Genomic DNA, 16,105 nt, shown 5'->3' on the forward strand with positions numbered 1-16,105 from the left:
AATCTACCAATCAAATTCTTAAAAAAAATCTTTACATTTTCCACCAATTTTAGCGTCGAAATCACTCACGTCTCTGATCCGATTCTCACGCCGGAGTTAGTTATTAATTAATTCGAGCCCCGCCGCATTGGGAATCCCGGGGCATTCCTTGACTCTGTCGGGGGCGATTGCGAAAGCGGCCTCACCGAGTCTCTGAATCCCCAGGATAATCTTCAACAACCAACGTTTTAGATCATTTTCCGACTCGCGATCTGTAAATTTCGACATTTTTGTGTTAAAGACGCCTTTTTGCTGGCTCTTCGCTTGCCTGCTCCTCGCCATTGGCCTCTCTGTTTCGCCGGCCGACGCCGCCCTCGGAGTCAATTCGGGGACGGTCGCCTCCCACCGGTTACCGCCGAACACGATCCGGCAGCTCCTGCAGGATAATGAAATAATAAAAGTAAAGATTTTTGACGCCGATCAGCATTCCATGAGGGCGTGGCTGGAACAGGGATCGAAGTTAAGATCGCCATTCCCAACGAAATGCTCTCCGCCATGAACGATTACGAGAATGCGAGGAACTGGGTAAAGCAGAACGTCAGCCAGTATAACTTCCATGGTGGAGTAAACATTAAGTAGGCTTTTTCGAAGGCACTGGCACGCCGGTCATCGACAACGGCACCGCGTACACCAACGTCTTCGACGCCAACTTCGACACGCTGGTGGTTGCCCTTGACAAGGTCGGCTTCGGCAACTTGCCGATCGTTGTCGGGTCTATCACATGTTCTCTGGTAATATTAAGCCCAATAACTTAGTCTAATTCGAAACAATTAAAATATGTATAATGTCATAAATTAACTATATATAAAGACAATACATTTACAAATATTAATAATTGTTATCGCAAGGTACGACGCGCTTCTACCGTTGAATGCTTGGTTTTGAGCGAATGCGGAGGGCATGATTAGCACCAAGACAACACCAATGGGCTCAATCTCCAACATAATCAGAAGCGAATGCTTGATATTGCTTCGTTAAAGTAATGACAGTTGTTCAAATGCTATCGACTTAACCCAGATGTCGGTCATAGAATGAATTGAAGTTATCGAGCATTTTAAAACATAATCGGAGATGAAACCGATAAACAAGTGTGCACACAAGGAAACAGAGTGGCGACCCAACCCAATTAAAGAGTTGCTCCTGAAATAACACAGAAGCTGCATAGATCCTCCACAATGATTGGTTGACCATGAAACCATCCATTCTACTGATATGAAACCAGGCATCTTATTGATTCTCGTGGCAAAGTATCACCAGGGCATTTTTCCAGCTAGGCGAGAATCTTGCATTTTTGTCACTTTAAAAAGTCTTCAGCGTTAGTTGCTCATCTACAATTCTTGTTTAACTTGTGTTACTATCAGTGGATTCATGGTGCGCTTGATGGCGACGCAACCATCTCTTGTAGGCCCGCAACCGTCTCTTGGAAGGTACTACAGTGTTGTCCGATTGCTTGATCTCCTTATTGCTTTCAGGATAACCAAAAATGAAGTCTAGAGGATCAACAATCATATCTCCTACTGGAGCACCCTGATACCGATCAACAATCATATCTCCTCCTGGAGCACCCTGATACTATGAGAATGCAACCAAGGGCAAATAATCATCATTGTAGCTTTAGTGTGGAGCTCGAAAAATTAAAAGAGAACCTTGTATAAGCAATAATATGAACTTACGGAAAACTGGTCAGGCTGCAGATCTTGTTTATCATGATTGTCGTTATCTTCAACACTATCAGTCCGGTGAGAAGTGCCATCCATGTACACATTACGTAACCGCCACCTAAAAGTAGTTTTATCTGGATTCAAGTCGCTGAACACTTGTTCAGGGTAATAGTGTTTTCTCACAAGTTTCACTTTTTCGGGGCTGTTTGCATGCTTAGTCAAGATTCTGTATCATTCAGAATATTGATATTGCATTTGTTAGAACAACTGACAGCAAGTGCAGTCAAGCTATCAAATGGGAATTACACCACTGGAGGGGAGCAAAGATTCAGATTTAGTGGTAACTTTAGGTTATCTCATGCAATGATCAGATAAAATTAAAAGTTAGTTATTATTAATACATACTGAAAACAAAATGGTAGAAAAGGCTCCATACCATGCATACTACCATCGTGTCAGAAAGAACTTACACATTTGCCAACTCTCTCTGAATCCGACTGCCTTCCAATGCTAATAATTGGTCAACGCACACATTTAGAGAGTTGTTAAACCTCCACATACCACAAAAAATAGCTGAGCCTGCAACACGAATTTAATTGTTCAAACAACAAATCAATGTTAGGGTAAAATAATAGTCAAAATTCCTATGTTGAACATTTGCCATCTACATGCTTGATATGGATATGTGGCAAAGGGGTAATTATGTGGAGATAGGAGGGCATTTTTGTCTTTGGGCAGGCTAGGGCTTTAAAGAGACACTGTAGCATGCATGGAGGGGGGGCTGGGTGGAGGGGCTTTTTCCGCCGCCACAAGGGCTTCCCCACGGGGCTCCTTCTCTCTCACTCTCCTCGCCGGCGCCGACCTCCGGCCACCTCCTCCACACAACGCCAACAACGTCTCTTAGCTCCCCCTCCCTTCACGCTCGTGGGACAGCAGCCGCCAGGGGGCTTCGTTCGTGCGCCGCCACCAAGTCGCCGACTCCTCCTTCCTCCTCATGTTTCTCGCCGGAGACGACGCCATCGTCAGCCGGCCACCACCTCCATCCTCCCTCTTTCCCTTCTTGCCTGCAGGCGCCTCCGAACCTCGTCCCCTCCTTGTAGAGCCGCCACCGGACCGGATATCGCTCTTCTCCTCTTCCTCACGCTCCACTCTTCGCAAGCAACACCACCGCACTTCTCCTCTTCTTCCTCCTCGCGACGTCGCCGCCGGCCAACCTTGCAGCGTCGCTCCCTACTGCTCCTCCTCTTCGTCTCTTCACGCAGCCGAATCACCACCTCTTCCCCTGCTGCTGGCCGAGCCACGCCAACACCTTCACTCCCTCTCGCGGACAGCCACAGCGGGTGGCCTGTTCGCCGGCAGTCCTCTCCCCCTCTCTATGCCGACAACATCGGCGCCAACTCTCTCCTTCTCTTGCCCACGAGGTGCTGCTGCCCCAGCGCTGTTGCTGTTGCCGACCAGCCTCCGGTCGCCCACGACTCGATCTAGCGCAAAAGGCAATGTCATCGCACGGCATGGTACTTGCTATGGCGCTGTTGGCCGACCCGCTATCTCAACGGACCTCATAGCGTAATTACCGTTACCGGCAGCCGCGCCGGATTTAATCATCTAGGGCCCTTGTCTTTAGGTCCGATGTTGATCTCGCTCTCGATCCGAGCCCTCCGGGCCCTCGCTGTCATTATGTTCCGACTCGATGCGTGTGATGTTTGTATGCTTTGGTCATCGTGCCGACTTAGTGTCCTGGCCTGCGCGCCGATCTCGTGTGCCGGCCTGCGCGCCGATCTATTGTTCCGGTCTGTGAGCTGATCTCATGTCTCGGCCTGCGTGCCGATCCCGGGTCCCGGCCTGCGTGCCGATCCCGGGTCCCGGCCTGCGTGCCGATCCCGGGTCCCGGCCTGCGTGTCGGTGTCGTATCCCGATCTGCGTACTGGTGCTTTATCCCGGTTTGCGTATCGGTGATTTTTCCCGGCCTGCGTGCCGTTATTATCTCCCGACCCGCAGCTCATCTTTCGGCTCTGCACCTCGTTCGGCTCTTCACCGTCAGATCCAGCCTGATCAGAATCATCTACTCTTCCGGGTCGCGACAACTCGAGCCGCGTCCCATCCGAGGGCGCCCCCCGGGCCAGGGTACATTCCTCGTTCATATTTCATATGCATTTTCATTATTTCATGGCTTAGTCTTGTACTCGTATATTCGTTGGATCTGCCTCGAGTATCGGGGTACCGGGGGCCGGGTCAACCCGGTCGCCGGCTGCAGGTAGCGTTGACCAGAGGACTTCCGAAGACTTGGTCAACACGGGAGTCATCTCAGCACACCCCCCTCCGGGACGTCGCGATTCAGTCAACATTTCATCCACCTCACCCGACGGTCCGTCTGACGCAGCTTCCGGACCGGATCAATACTCAAGGAGTGAATAATTTGTAACTGTGGAAGGATCACCTATACCTTCATTCTGCTACAATAAGTTGCACAGAAAAGATTATGGTATTAGGGTAGATGAGAAATCAATATTGTACCATTGAGTGATTCAATAAAGCAATGACTTATGCTACAGAGAATTACATTGTACTAAATGTATATCTTATAGCTGATTAAGGATGGACATAGGTTAATCAGTTCGGTAGGAAAATTCCAAACCAAATCAATATTTTAAAATTGAAAATTTACAAACTGGACCCAAAACTGATATGGTTTCAAACAAAATAGAACCAATTGGTTTTATTTTAACATGAACATATAGATAGGCATACCGTATTCCCAGTCTAAAGATAAACTAAATCAATTTCACGAACCAAAAACATTAATTGCTGAACCAATATTTTCAGTTTGGTTTTATCCAATTTAGTTTTTACATTTCAGTTTTGGATGCCCATTCTTGCATTGCTCATTATCTTGATGGGCTTGCTGAAACCCATTATAAACTTCCAAGGGAGTAGATAATAATTAAAGCTCAAACAGGGCTTGTACAAAATTTAAGCCTTGAAATGACTTTTGAGGTGAACTTGGCCAGACTAGCATAAAAGCTTGCGTACGGGCACAAATTGGAATTTGAAAGTATTCTTTATTTCATCCTGAAATGCAATTCATGCTGCAGAAATAAGTTGTCAAGGTGGATGCTGAGGTGAGGGTTGAGAGCTGACCTGGACAGGAGGTCTATCAGCAGGTCAAGCGCGGAGATGGAGATTGGATCTGACTTGCACATACAAAGGCACACATCAAAGAGAGTTGTTTCCGACAAGACCCCTCCGATGCTCAAGTCACTAGGACATAGTGGAAGCGAAAGCAAAGCAGAGAAAGTGAGAAGTAGAGATTCCAAACTATAAATGATGTTCGTATTTGGGTATTTATAGGTGAGAGGAGATAAACACTGATCATGAATTCGATCATTTCAGCTGTTTCTGTTGCTCATCCTAATTTAATTGTCAATTAATTATGATGGCTTCAACTATTCGGTTGTTATTGGCTAGAGATGGCAATAGCAGAGGGACTATTGGTAAGACCATGGGCATTACTAAGTAGAGAACTCAAGAAACCAAGCTGAAATGGGAGCTTAAGAGACCAAGTTCGATGGAAAGCTTGGGAAACCAAGTAGGAGGGGGAGCTTGGGAGACTAGGCTGGAGGGAAGCTCTAGAAACAAAGCTGGATGGAACACTTGGGAGATCGAGCTAGAAGGAGAGCTCGGTGCATTGATTTATATGAATAACTCTAAAATCAAGCTCTAAGTGGGGAATTGAGCTGGTCCTTAACATAATTGGAGACCAATGTTGCCAAAAAGTTTAGCAACTTCAAGTTTGCAGAACCAAGGGACGAAGTTTAGGGGTCACGAATCCAGTAGTCTCCCTCTCGCAGTGGTGTTCCCTTTTCTATTTAAAATGCCCCAGATCCTATCTAATAGGAGGATTCGGTCCTTCACCATAGAAGACAGAGCTTCAGGCTATGCCCTATCTCGCAGAGGAACTTTACCTCCCCTTTTGACGGAATTGAGATATAGTCGAGAGACCTGGTCTCAAGCTCGTGGTTGGGCCTGATTCGGACGGTGATTGGGCCTCCTAATCGAGCTTGAGTGGTGTAGTGGGCTTGACTTATTTAGGCCGTCAAGGGCAGAGGTTATTACCGTCGAGACTTGTGCTACAGAGACCTCTAAGATCTATGTAGCCATGGCCTTAGAAGCCAAGACCATTATGTCGAGACCTCTAGGTTGAGACCCTTGAAGTTGAGACATTAGGCCAACGCCGAAACCTCTAGGCTGGGTCCCTTGGAGCCGAGATCTCTAGGCTGGGACCTTGGAGCCGAGACCTTTAGGCTAGGACCCTTATGTTGGGGTTGCAAGGTTGCAAACATAGTCTCACATTGAAAACACATGGAAAATATCATGGGTTTATAAAAAAAAGATATCTCTATTGGCATGAGGCCTTTTGGATAGAGCCCAAGAGCAAAACCATGAGGGTTTAGGCCCAAAGTGGACAATATCATACTATTGTGGAGATATCTAAATTTTTTTCGATCCTACAATTGGTATCAGAGCGAGGTCGCTCTTCACCGGATTAACCGCCGAAAGAAACACGAGCCAGAGCCATGATCCAAGATTGAACCATGTGGATGAAAACCTTGAACAAAGTAGGGGAGGCCCTGAGCGGGTCACCTCGAGGGGAGGCCCTGAGCAAGTCAAAAGTGACCCGATGCTTGAGAGGGATCCTGTGTCCTTTGTTTGAGGGGGGGATTGTTGGGGTTGCAAGGTTGCAAACATAGTCTCACATTGAAAACACATGGAAAAGATCATGGGTTTATAAGAAAAAGATATCTATATTGGCATGAGACCTTTTGGATAGAGCTCAAGAGCAAAACCATAAGGGCTTAGGCTCAAAATTGACAATATCATACTATTGTAGAGATATCTAAATTCTTTTCGATTCTACACCTTAGGGTCGAGACCTCTAGACCGGAACCCTTAGGATCAAGACCTCTAGGCTGGGACTTTGGACATGAGGCCTTTAGACTAGCACCCATGAGACCTTAATTCAAAATCTCCTTCGTGCTGGTTATTTAGACGTGGCATTGTGGTTCTTTCCCCGAGATTAGAGACTTCATGCAAATCTCCATAAGTGTCAACCTACAAGCCTAAAGGAGAGGTGGATGACCTACCGACCTCTCAGGAGAGGTCGATCTTCTCATCCTATATCTCTGTATACATAAGCAGGACTGTTGATCTGGAATGGAGCCATAGACATGACCTGGCGGGATCGATATAAAGGGGTATTAGTAGTAATTCTAAATGAGTTTATCTTTCTTGTTATAGGATAAACTTAAGTTGAAGTTAATGGGCTCGCTTGGAGACTCATTATTCACTTCAAGGTTAGGCTTACTAACGCTCGTAAATGAATGGCTAGTTCCAAGCTTGACTTGTACATCACAACACAATTTTGAAATATTCTAGAGTATAGGACGTATATAGAAACCTTTCAAGAGCACTTAATTCAAATTACTCAAAGGAAAATCATTTTCTTTTTTTTTTATGAAAATGGTAAATGTGAGTCATTAAACAAATGTCCATGTTTGACGAAGTGTCAAATCTATAGATGTTCAAGGACTTATATACGTGTATTTGTACTTTCCTACAAGTACTAAGGAAAAGCATTTTCATTGTAGTGACAGGAAGTGATGTATCGAACAGTGTGTAGTTATGCTGGCCCTACTAAAATTAGGGCATCAAATTAACAAGCAGAAAACAAAAATAACAGAAAATTAATCATAATGTTGAACCTTTTTCATTCTTTCTGTTTGCTAAGGCTATATGATTGAAAGATTGATGAATATGCATGATTACAATCAGATGCTTTCACCAAAAGAATACATCTTTACTGATATAAAAGGTGAAGTAATATGTGGGGAGAAATGCCATTATTGACTTACTTATGGACAAGTTGAACCTCTGTGCTTGTTGAAGTCTCCTACTAGCTGCGCATACCAAAAAATACATTTTTAACATTATAATATTCAAGTGTAATGACAGTGAAAGTCAGGTTACAAAAGCAGTTTTCAGATGTCATTGAATAATAAATTGAAACATTTGAAAAGAATCCAAGACGGTGGTTAGCAATACCCAAGAAGATATTGCGCTCATATGAGGGAGAGGGGGGATCATAAACCTATATGGTATCGGAAGGTGGCTACCACCAGGATCAACCATGCTACTTACATCATGTCAATAGCCACCAGCCTAACAGAAGCATCAGTGGTTGAGGCGTATAACATGGAGCATACATCAAATCAAATGCATGCAAATGTAGCAGGTTGATGATGCATGGGTGAGAGTCAATTCACTAATGGAGAATTATTTTTCCATTTTGTTCCTTTTCTGTCAACAAGGAAACATTCTTCAATGCAAGATCCGATCAAGTTTTAAGCCAATGTCCTTATGAATATGATCCACTATACTCATGTCTTCTTTTCACCTCCTTGTCACAAGTCATAATTTTACATTTTTGTTAAAGCAATATAAGAAAATAGAGCTTCTTATATAATCTTAGTTTGTCCAAGTTCAAAACTTCATCTTCCTTGTACCCCTTCTTCCTTATTTCTCCATCATTACTTTTATTGGAAGTTTACATGCATAGTCAAATGTTAGTTCCTTGATGCAAGAGCATACACTTGAAGTAATCCTGCATCATTGACATTCTGGCACTCTCATAGGTCATAATTCTAAAAAAAAAGGAATATTTTAATAATCAAGAATTCCTACTACTCAGATTGTGCTATTCAACATTTTACAAAGTTCATGCCTCTTATCAAATTCCTTCTTTGCTTGAGGAAAATAAAGCCATAGCTTTACGAATGCTCCTTGTAAAACTTGTCTAGACATTGTTTGCTATTGATCACATTCTCAGTGTATCTTGATTTTAAAAAGTATAAACATAATAACTGAGAATTATAAAAAAAAACAGGTTTTTTTTTGTTCAAATATTAAAACAACTTTTTGCTTAGACATTTCTAGGATCTACACCTAGCAAGTTTTTTACGTACTACACTTGACCATTGTAGTAAAGCAACTCATGCTTTAGGGGTTGTGACAACTGCACTAGCGTATGCAATTGACTTCCAATTTCTAAAAACAAAAAACAAATATCATATATTTTTCGGTTGCTTCCATCTTTTCAGCTCCTTTGTTTTGACTCCAAATACCTCTAGTTCACTCTCACCATATCCGACCTACATCCACAAGTTTTCGATCAATCATTAATAAGATGAACATCTAACAAGCATTTTACTTACCATCCTTGATTAGCATAAAACATCTCATGCTTTAAAGCTTGTGACAACTACACATGCTTATGCAATTGAACTCCAATTTAGACAAAAACAAATATCCTTTTTTGCTTCAATCTTTGAAGTTACTTTGTTTTAGTTCCAAAATATCATCCAGTTCACCACCTCGATATTTGACCTACATCCTACAGTAACATACCCACAAAATGCTAGACAAACAAGAAGCACAATACTCCGATGAAACACCCAGTCGTCATCAACAATCGCACAAATCTAGACACAAAGGGCTTGGAGGTCGTCATCAACGACAACTGCAGATATATAATTTCACCTCCGGTCGCCGTACATAATTAGATAATAGCACCGACATCTTTCAAATCAACTAATTTAACGGGACTAGTAGTGAGTTCAAACAAATTACCAGAAAGAACAACGAAAGAGAGAGGTGTGGCAACAGCTAGCAACGAACTTTACCAGCCCATACAGCAGCCGAAGAAGCGCAAAAACCAACTGTGAAATCCCGGATCGACTTCGATTTGCAGGCATCAAGAACCAGCTCCTCCCGTGGCGTAATCTTCTCCTGCAATTTCCGGATTGCGGCATCGATAAAAGAAACACCGTAAACTTCCCAGCAGTGGACGATCGACGATCCATATCGAAATGACAAACAAAAAAGTAACAATCGATCAGAAAAGCCACACACACACAAAAAAAAAAAATCTCTTAAGATCCATCTAAAACAAACACCGAGGAAAAAAAAAAAGATCCAAGTACCCCTCGATTAGCGGTTGGTCGATGATAAAAAAGAAAACACAAAATTGAAAACATTAAGAACGAAAATCAATGGACCAACTGTTCTGGGTAGAAGAGAGAGAGATCCTTACCCCATTGGACTTCGATCGTAGGGTTTTTTCCAGCTCCAATAACACCCCCATTCCTTCCTTCCCTTGTTTTTGTGAACTGCTCTGGCCTCCGCTTTCTTAGGCTTTTATACGAGCGAGTTGTTTCCGGCTAAACCAGTTCGTTCACTTGACCAGGCTTTTATTCTCAGGTCACTCCTTCATTGGGCTCCAAGGCCCATCTAATAAAATGTTGCTCCATCTCATCCACTAATCTTAGTTTTAAAATGCTTTTTAAAAAAAAAACTCGACCCAGCCAATCCACCTGGCACCTGCCCAACTTGATTTGTCATTTGGCCACCAGTTCACTCAGTCCAATTAGAGCCAAAATGAAATCTCTCTTTGTAAAAATATGAAATGGGATGAATACTTTGTTAGCGTATAGTGGAATTTTTTTTATCATGAAATTTGGGGTTAAATTTTAATTAGTAGTCAGATGTCTGTTCTCTTTCATATACTATTTAACTATTCTCTTTCATATATTATTTAACTATTCAATATTAATAGTCATTCATGATTTATTTCGTTGAGCGAGCGAATCGTCTTTGCCACCATGAACTGGAACGAGTAGCCCTTACGAATTGACATAGTTAGTAACTACATAAGTGGTGCAAACATAACTTTGCATGCAGTCCTTACTTCCCAAATTCTTTGTTTTCACTCCCTAGTCAAATATATTTACCTAATTACTCATGATATTTTAAGTATAAAAAGTTTAAAAATCAGTATAATTCATCTTAAATTCATTACATTAAATTTGGAATCTAGTATATTTTTTATCAAATTGAGTACGATTTTTTTTCATCTTAATTAGATGAAAAATATATTAGATTTTCTTTAAATGATACTTACTCAATTTGATGAAAAATATATTAGATTTTCTTTAAATGATAAATAGTGCTGAATTTAGGAGAAATTGTGTTAGGATAAAATACCTCACATAATTTATCTATTTGTATCTAATGGTGAATGGCAGCTACACTCAAACTAGTTTTTTTTTAAAATTAATTTATTCATAATAAAAATGTGGAGATCACGAATATTTATGGGCCAGATATAGGTGTTTATTTAAGACAAATTTTTTATTAATTATTATATCTGAGTTTCATTAGTACCTTTGGTAATAAGAGGTGATTTTAATGTGATTCTCCAAAATTAGGAAAGTTAAATTACATTGGAAGAAATAAAACTTCAGGTTTTTTATAAAAAAAAGATAGATCCGGTACCTTAGCGGCCCCTTCAGATTTCTTTACAAGATTATATGATTCGATAGAAAGATAGAAATTCAAAATAGTGGAAACGGCATTACATAATATAATCGCCAATATCCCACGACCAATTAGTATTTGGATTAAAAAAACACTAGGGGATAACATATAAATTTATGGTTATCATTTTTACTTGTTTTTAGGCCTATCACTTTATATCTATCTCTGGGCTTTTCTTGAGATTTTTTTCCTCATATCATTTTTTTTTAAAAAATTGTCATATCATTTTAAGGGGTCTGTATAATAATGTGTTGAACCACTTTAATAAATTTACGTGTGAGGTATCCATCATCTTATCTTTTGTTCGTATACCAATATCAACAACACCTTTCTGAGCTCCATAGTAAGAAATTATATATTCTGTCAAAAAAAATTCTTCAAGTAAATTGTTTTGAATGAATAAATTAATTATTTATCCTTGGAGATCTAATATTAATCTTCTAATACCCACTAATTAATGTATCTTAAATACATTTCCCCTTACCGCTCCCAAAAAGTAAATTATGTTTTGACTAACATTTTATACAGCCAGATTCATGGGTCCTCCTCTAACCAATTATATAACAACATCAAGGTGTTATCATATATGCTTTTTGTAACGGTTTCATCTAGGTTTTCAGAAACAATTGTTGGAATAATTTATTGCTGGAGATTTATGGATTATTAGCTGAATTTAAATTACACTGAATTAAATTCAACTTACAGTCGAGATGACCTAAGCGGATAATCTCAGGTTGTCAGCAGGGGCTGATTTTTGCTACGAGCCAAAGAGCGGATTGAGTCACCGCAGGAGGATCGGCTGAGCAGTAGGTTTGTGTTGTCGAGAGGGCAGATCGGTCGAGCAGCAGATCACAGAGTCCGCTCGCGCAGAGCAGCTGTCTGATCAGATAGGCCGACCGAGCAGTACGATGGGGCAAGTAGAATGGCCGACCAGGCAGACTGAGAGAGAGAGCTAGATAGGGCAGTAAGGTCGAGCAAGTTCGACCAAATAAAGAGTCGACCGGGCTAGTAGGCAGACCGAGCTAGGCTGGTCGGGCGAAAAGACAGGTAGGTCGAGATGGTGCCGGTCGGCCAAACAGACAAGCAGGTAGAGATGGTGTCGGTCGAGCGGGCAGACAACAGGTCAAGATGGTGCTGGTTAGGCGAACAAACAGGTAGGGCAAATATGCCAAGTGGAGAGGCTGACTGGGCAAGTGGTTAGTCGGGCTTTAAGTAGCGGGTCGACGCCTGCGATTGACGTAATCTCCTTGAAACAGATTTGCCCACCTCCGGTTGTGCTTCGAGGCTTACTAGGGTCGTTTGTTTCCCAAGATACAACGGTTGACCGTGATTTCCACCAAGCACTGGTGGTCACGGCGAACTAAGTGGCACCCGATTGCTATCACGAGCACTCTGTCGAGTAGAAGTTGCACAACAGAGGAGGAGGGAAATGAAGGTGGAGAGCTTCTGCGTATGTTGCTGTGTGTGTCCTCTGTCAGTGATCGCCCTCCTTATATAGGAGCTCAGATCAACGGCAGCATTAATGGTTGATTAATGACTATTACTCTCCGAGCAGTGAAACGCCCACCGTTTCACTCATTATCACTTGACCGTTTTGATTCTGCATTAATCTCGAATTTAATGCATCCGTTACACAATAACAAAAAGTTTACATGGCAAAATATTAGTTGTTCTACTTGGACAAATTTTGCCCTGAACGGTCCGACATTCTGCGCAAGCAGGCCATGCCGACACACGAGTCAACATGGTTCAGTGCAATCCGAGCCCTAGATTTCCCCCCCCCCCCCCCCCCCTACGCACTCATTCATGAGAGAGAACCTCTCCCCATGGACCATCAATGTGATCAGGAGATTGATTCGAACATATAGAAACTTATTTCAATATGTCATTCCGAGATCTCTAGGTCAATCTTCTGCATTTTAAACGCATTTATTCTTATTTTTTAAAAAATAAGGAATCTGAGATGAATTTGAAAATTCGTCCCAGATTTGCGACGAATTTCCAAATTCATCCCAGAGTCATGATTTTTAAAAAATAAGAATAAATGCTTCTAGAATGCGAAAGATTGACCTAGAGATCTCCGAATTATACGAAACAAGATTTTATGTGTTCGTATCGATTTCCTTATCACATTGATAGCCTCAAATACCAAATATAATTTCTTTTCTTAATTAATTTAATTAGATCGACTTAATTAATCTTAAGACTTAGTAAAAAACAGTTTCATGTCATTCTGAGCTTTTAGGCCCATTTTTCGTATTTTAAACGCATATATTCTTATTTTTTTAAAAAATCAGGAATCTGGGATGAATTTGGAAATTCATCGCCAATCTGGAATGAATTTCCAAATTCATCCCAGATTCCTGATTTTTTAAAAATATAAGAATAAATGCGTCTAAAATACGGAATATGGGCCTAGAGACCTTCGAATTACACGAAACAAATTTCTATGCATTCGTTTCAATCTCCTAATCACATTGATGGCCTCAAATATCAAATATAATTTTTTAAAATTAATTTAATCATATCGACTTAATAAATTTTAAGAATTAGTAAAAAACAGTTAGGGTTTGAAAAAGATTAAAATCATTTCACCTTCAAAAATTTATAAACCTCAATATATTAGGTAAAAAAATATTTGAAGTCATCAATATAATCAGGAGATTTATAAGAACGCATACAAACTTTTTTCGTGTCACTCCGATCTCTATGTCCATTTTTCGCATTTTAGATGCATTTATTCTTATTTTTTTTAAAAAAATAGGAATCTAGGATGAATTTGGAAATTCATTGCAAATCTGGGATGAATTTGGAAATTCATCATTCCAATTTCATCCCAGATTCCTGATTTTTTAAAAAATAAGAATAAATGCGTCTAAAATGTAAAAGATGAACCTAGAGACCTCAGAATGACACAAAATAAGATTATATGCATTCATATAGAATTCCTGATCACATTGATGGCACAAATATCAAATATATTTTTTCTTAATTAATTTAATTAGATCGACTTAATCAATCTTAAGACTTAGTAAAAAATAGTTATTCCGTCTTGAAAAATTTATGGACCTCAATATATTTGGTGAAAATGTTTGAAGCCATCAATGTGATCAGGAGATCGATACAAACGCATTGAAACTTGTTTCGTGTCATTCCGAGGTCTTTAAGTCAATCTTCCACATTTTAGAGATATTTATTCTTATTTTTTTAAAAAAAATCAAGAATTTGAGACAAATTTAGAAATTCATCGTAAATCTAGGATGAATTTTCAAATTCGTCCCAGATTTCTGATTTTTTTTTTAAAAAATAAGAATAAATGCATCTAAAATGTAAAAGATGAACTTTGAGACCCTAGAATGACACAAAACAAGATCGTATGCATTCGTATCGAACTTCTAATCTCATTGATAGCCACAAATATCAAATATAATTGTTTCTTAATTAATTTAATTAGATCGACTTAATCAATCTTAAAATGTAAAAAACTATTACGGTTTGAAAAAGATTAAAGTTATTCCGTCTTGAAAAGTTTATGGACCTCAATATATTTGGTGAAAAAAATGTTTGAAGATATCAATGTGATCAGGAGATCGATACGAACGCATAGAAACTTGTTTCGTGTTATTTCGAGGTCTCTAAGTCTATCTTCTACATTTTAGACGTATTTATTCTTATTTTTTTTAAAATTAGAAATCTAGGACGAATTTGGAAATTCATAGCAAATCTGAGACAAATTTCCAAATTCGTTGCAAATCTGGGACGAATTTCCAAATTCGTCCCAGATTCCTGATTTTTTTGAATATAAGAATAAATGTGTCTAAAATGTAAAAGATGGACCTAGATACCTCAGAATAACACGAAACAAGATTCTATGCATTCGTATCGAACTCCTGATCACATTGATGGTCACAAATATCAAATATAATTTTTTTTCTTAATTAATTTAATTAGACCAACTTAATCAATCTTAAAACTTAGTAAAAAACAGTTGGGGTTTGAAAAAGATTAAAGTCATTTTATTTTGAAAAATTTATGAAGCTCAATATATTTGGTAAAAATTATTTTCAAGCCATCAATGTGATTGGGAGATCAATACGAACGTATAGAAACTTGTTTCGTGTCATTCCGAGGTCTTTAGGTCTATCTTCTGCATTTCAGACGCATTTATTCTTATTTTTTAAAAACTCAGGAATTTGGGACGAATTTTGAAAATTCGTTGTAAATCTGGGATGAACATAAATTCGTCCCAGATTTGCAACAAAACTGAATTCGTCCCAAATTTGGGACTATCTTATTCGTCGCCAATTTGGAACAAACTTGGATTTGTCGTAAATTGACAACAAATCCAAAGATTTGTTGCAAAATTTACTGTATCTTTGCGACAAAAATATTTTTTGTTGTAGATTTTATAAGCAGATGACCGACGTTCTTAGGGGGCCTGCGGATGAGTGAGCGGAAGAACTTGATCTCTAATAGCCCTTGTAAGAATGCACTCACAAGGATCTTCAGCGTAGCCAAAGGGACTTTCATAGCTACCTGGTTAAATCTCGTGATGTAGGACCACAATGCCTCCTTGGGCCCTGCTTGACCGCGAATATATTGACGTTCATCTGCTGATGGCAACGGCTTCTTGCAAAGTGTTGTAGGAACGCCACTCAGAAGTCTTTAAAACTACATATAGAGCCGATCAGTAATTGCCTAAACAACCTTTGAGCCGATCCGGAGAGTGTAGTGAGAAACACTCGACATTTGACCCCATCGGAATAGATGGAGTGTGACCATGTCATCAAATTTGATGAGGTGATCCTCGGGGTCAATTGCCCCTGTGTATTCTCCGATGGTTGGCAACGCGTAGTTTCGCGGGAGTCGATCGTCCAGTATCTCCTAAGAGAATTGTCTGTTTATCCGTTCGGGTGAGTCATTGAGCCTTGGGGCTTTACCCTTGAGCTCATCTTGAGGAAGTGCTTCCTTTGATG

The 16,105-nt window shown here is 40.2% G+C and overlaps 1 protein-coding gene across 3 annotated transcripts; it reads right to left on the bottom strand.

Annotated features, from left to right (window-relative positions):
• Positions 1-1,047: 1,047 nt before the first annotated feature.
• On the bottom strand, positions 1,048-9,975 carry LOC122036427. Of its 3 annotated transcripts, none has more exons than XM_042595734.1 (6): positions 9,847-9,975; positions 9,437-9,542; positions 7,627-7,654; positions 2,171-2,210; positions 1,713-1,926; positions 1,048-1,611 (listed from the first exon to the last, which is right to left on the bottom strand). In XM_042595734.1, the coding sequence occupies exons 1-6, from the start codon at positions 9,849-9,851 to the stop codon at positions 1,381-1,383; spliced, it is 624 nt and encodes a 207-aa protein (XP_042451668.1). In that variant the 5' UTR covers positions 9,852-9,975; the 3' UTR covers positions 1,048-1,380. The 3 variants fall into 3 exon arrangements, with proteins under 3 accessions (XP_042451668.1, XP_042451667.1, XP_042451666.1); XM_042595733.1 differs by having other exon boundaries at positions 1,048-1,605; positions 2,171-2,279; positions 7,610-7,654; XM_042595732.1 differs by having other exon boundaries at positions 2,171-2,279; positions 7,610-7,654.
• Positions 9,976-16,105: the final 6,130 nt, after the last annotated feature.

This window comes from Zingiber officinale, unplaced genomic scaffold, assembly GCF_018446385.1.
Source record: "Zingiber officinale cultivar Zhangliang unplaced genomic scaffold, Zo_v1.1 ctg161, whole genome shotgun sequence".
Classification (NCBI taxonomy): Eukaryota; Viridiplantae; Streptophyta; class Magnoliopsida; order Zingiberales; family Zingiberaceae; genus Zingiber; species Zingiber officinale.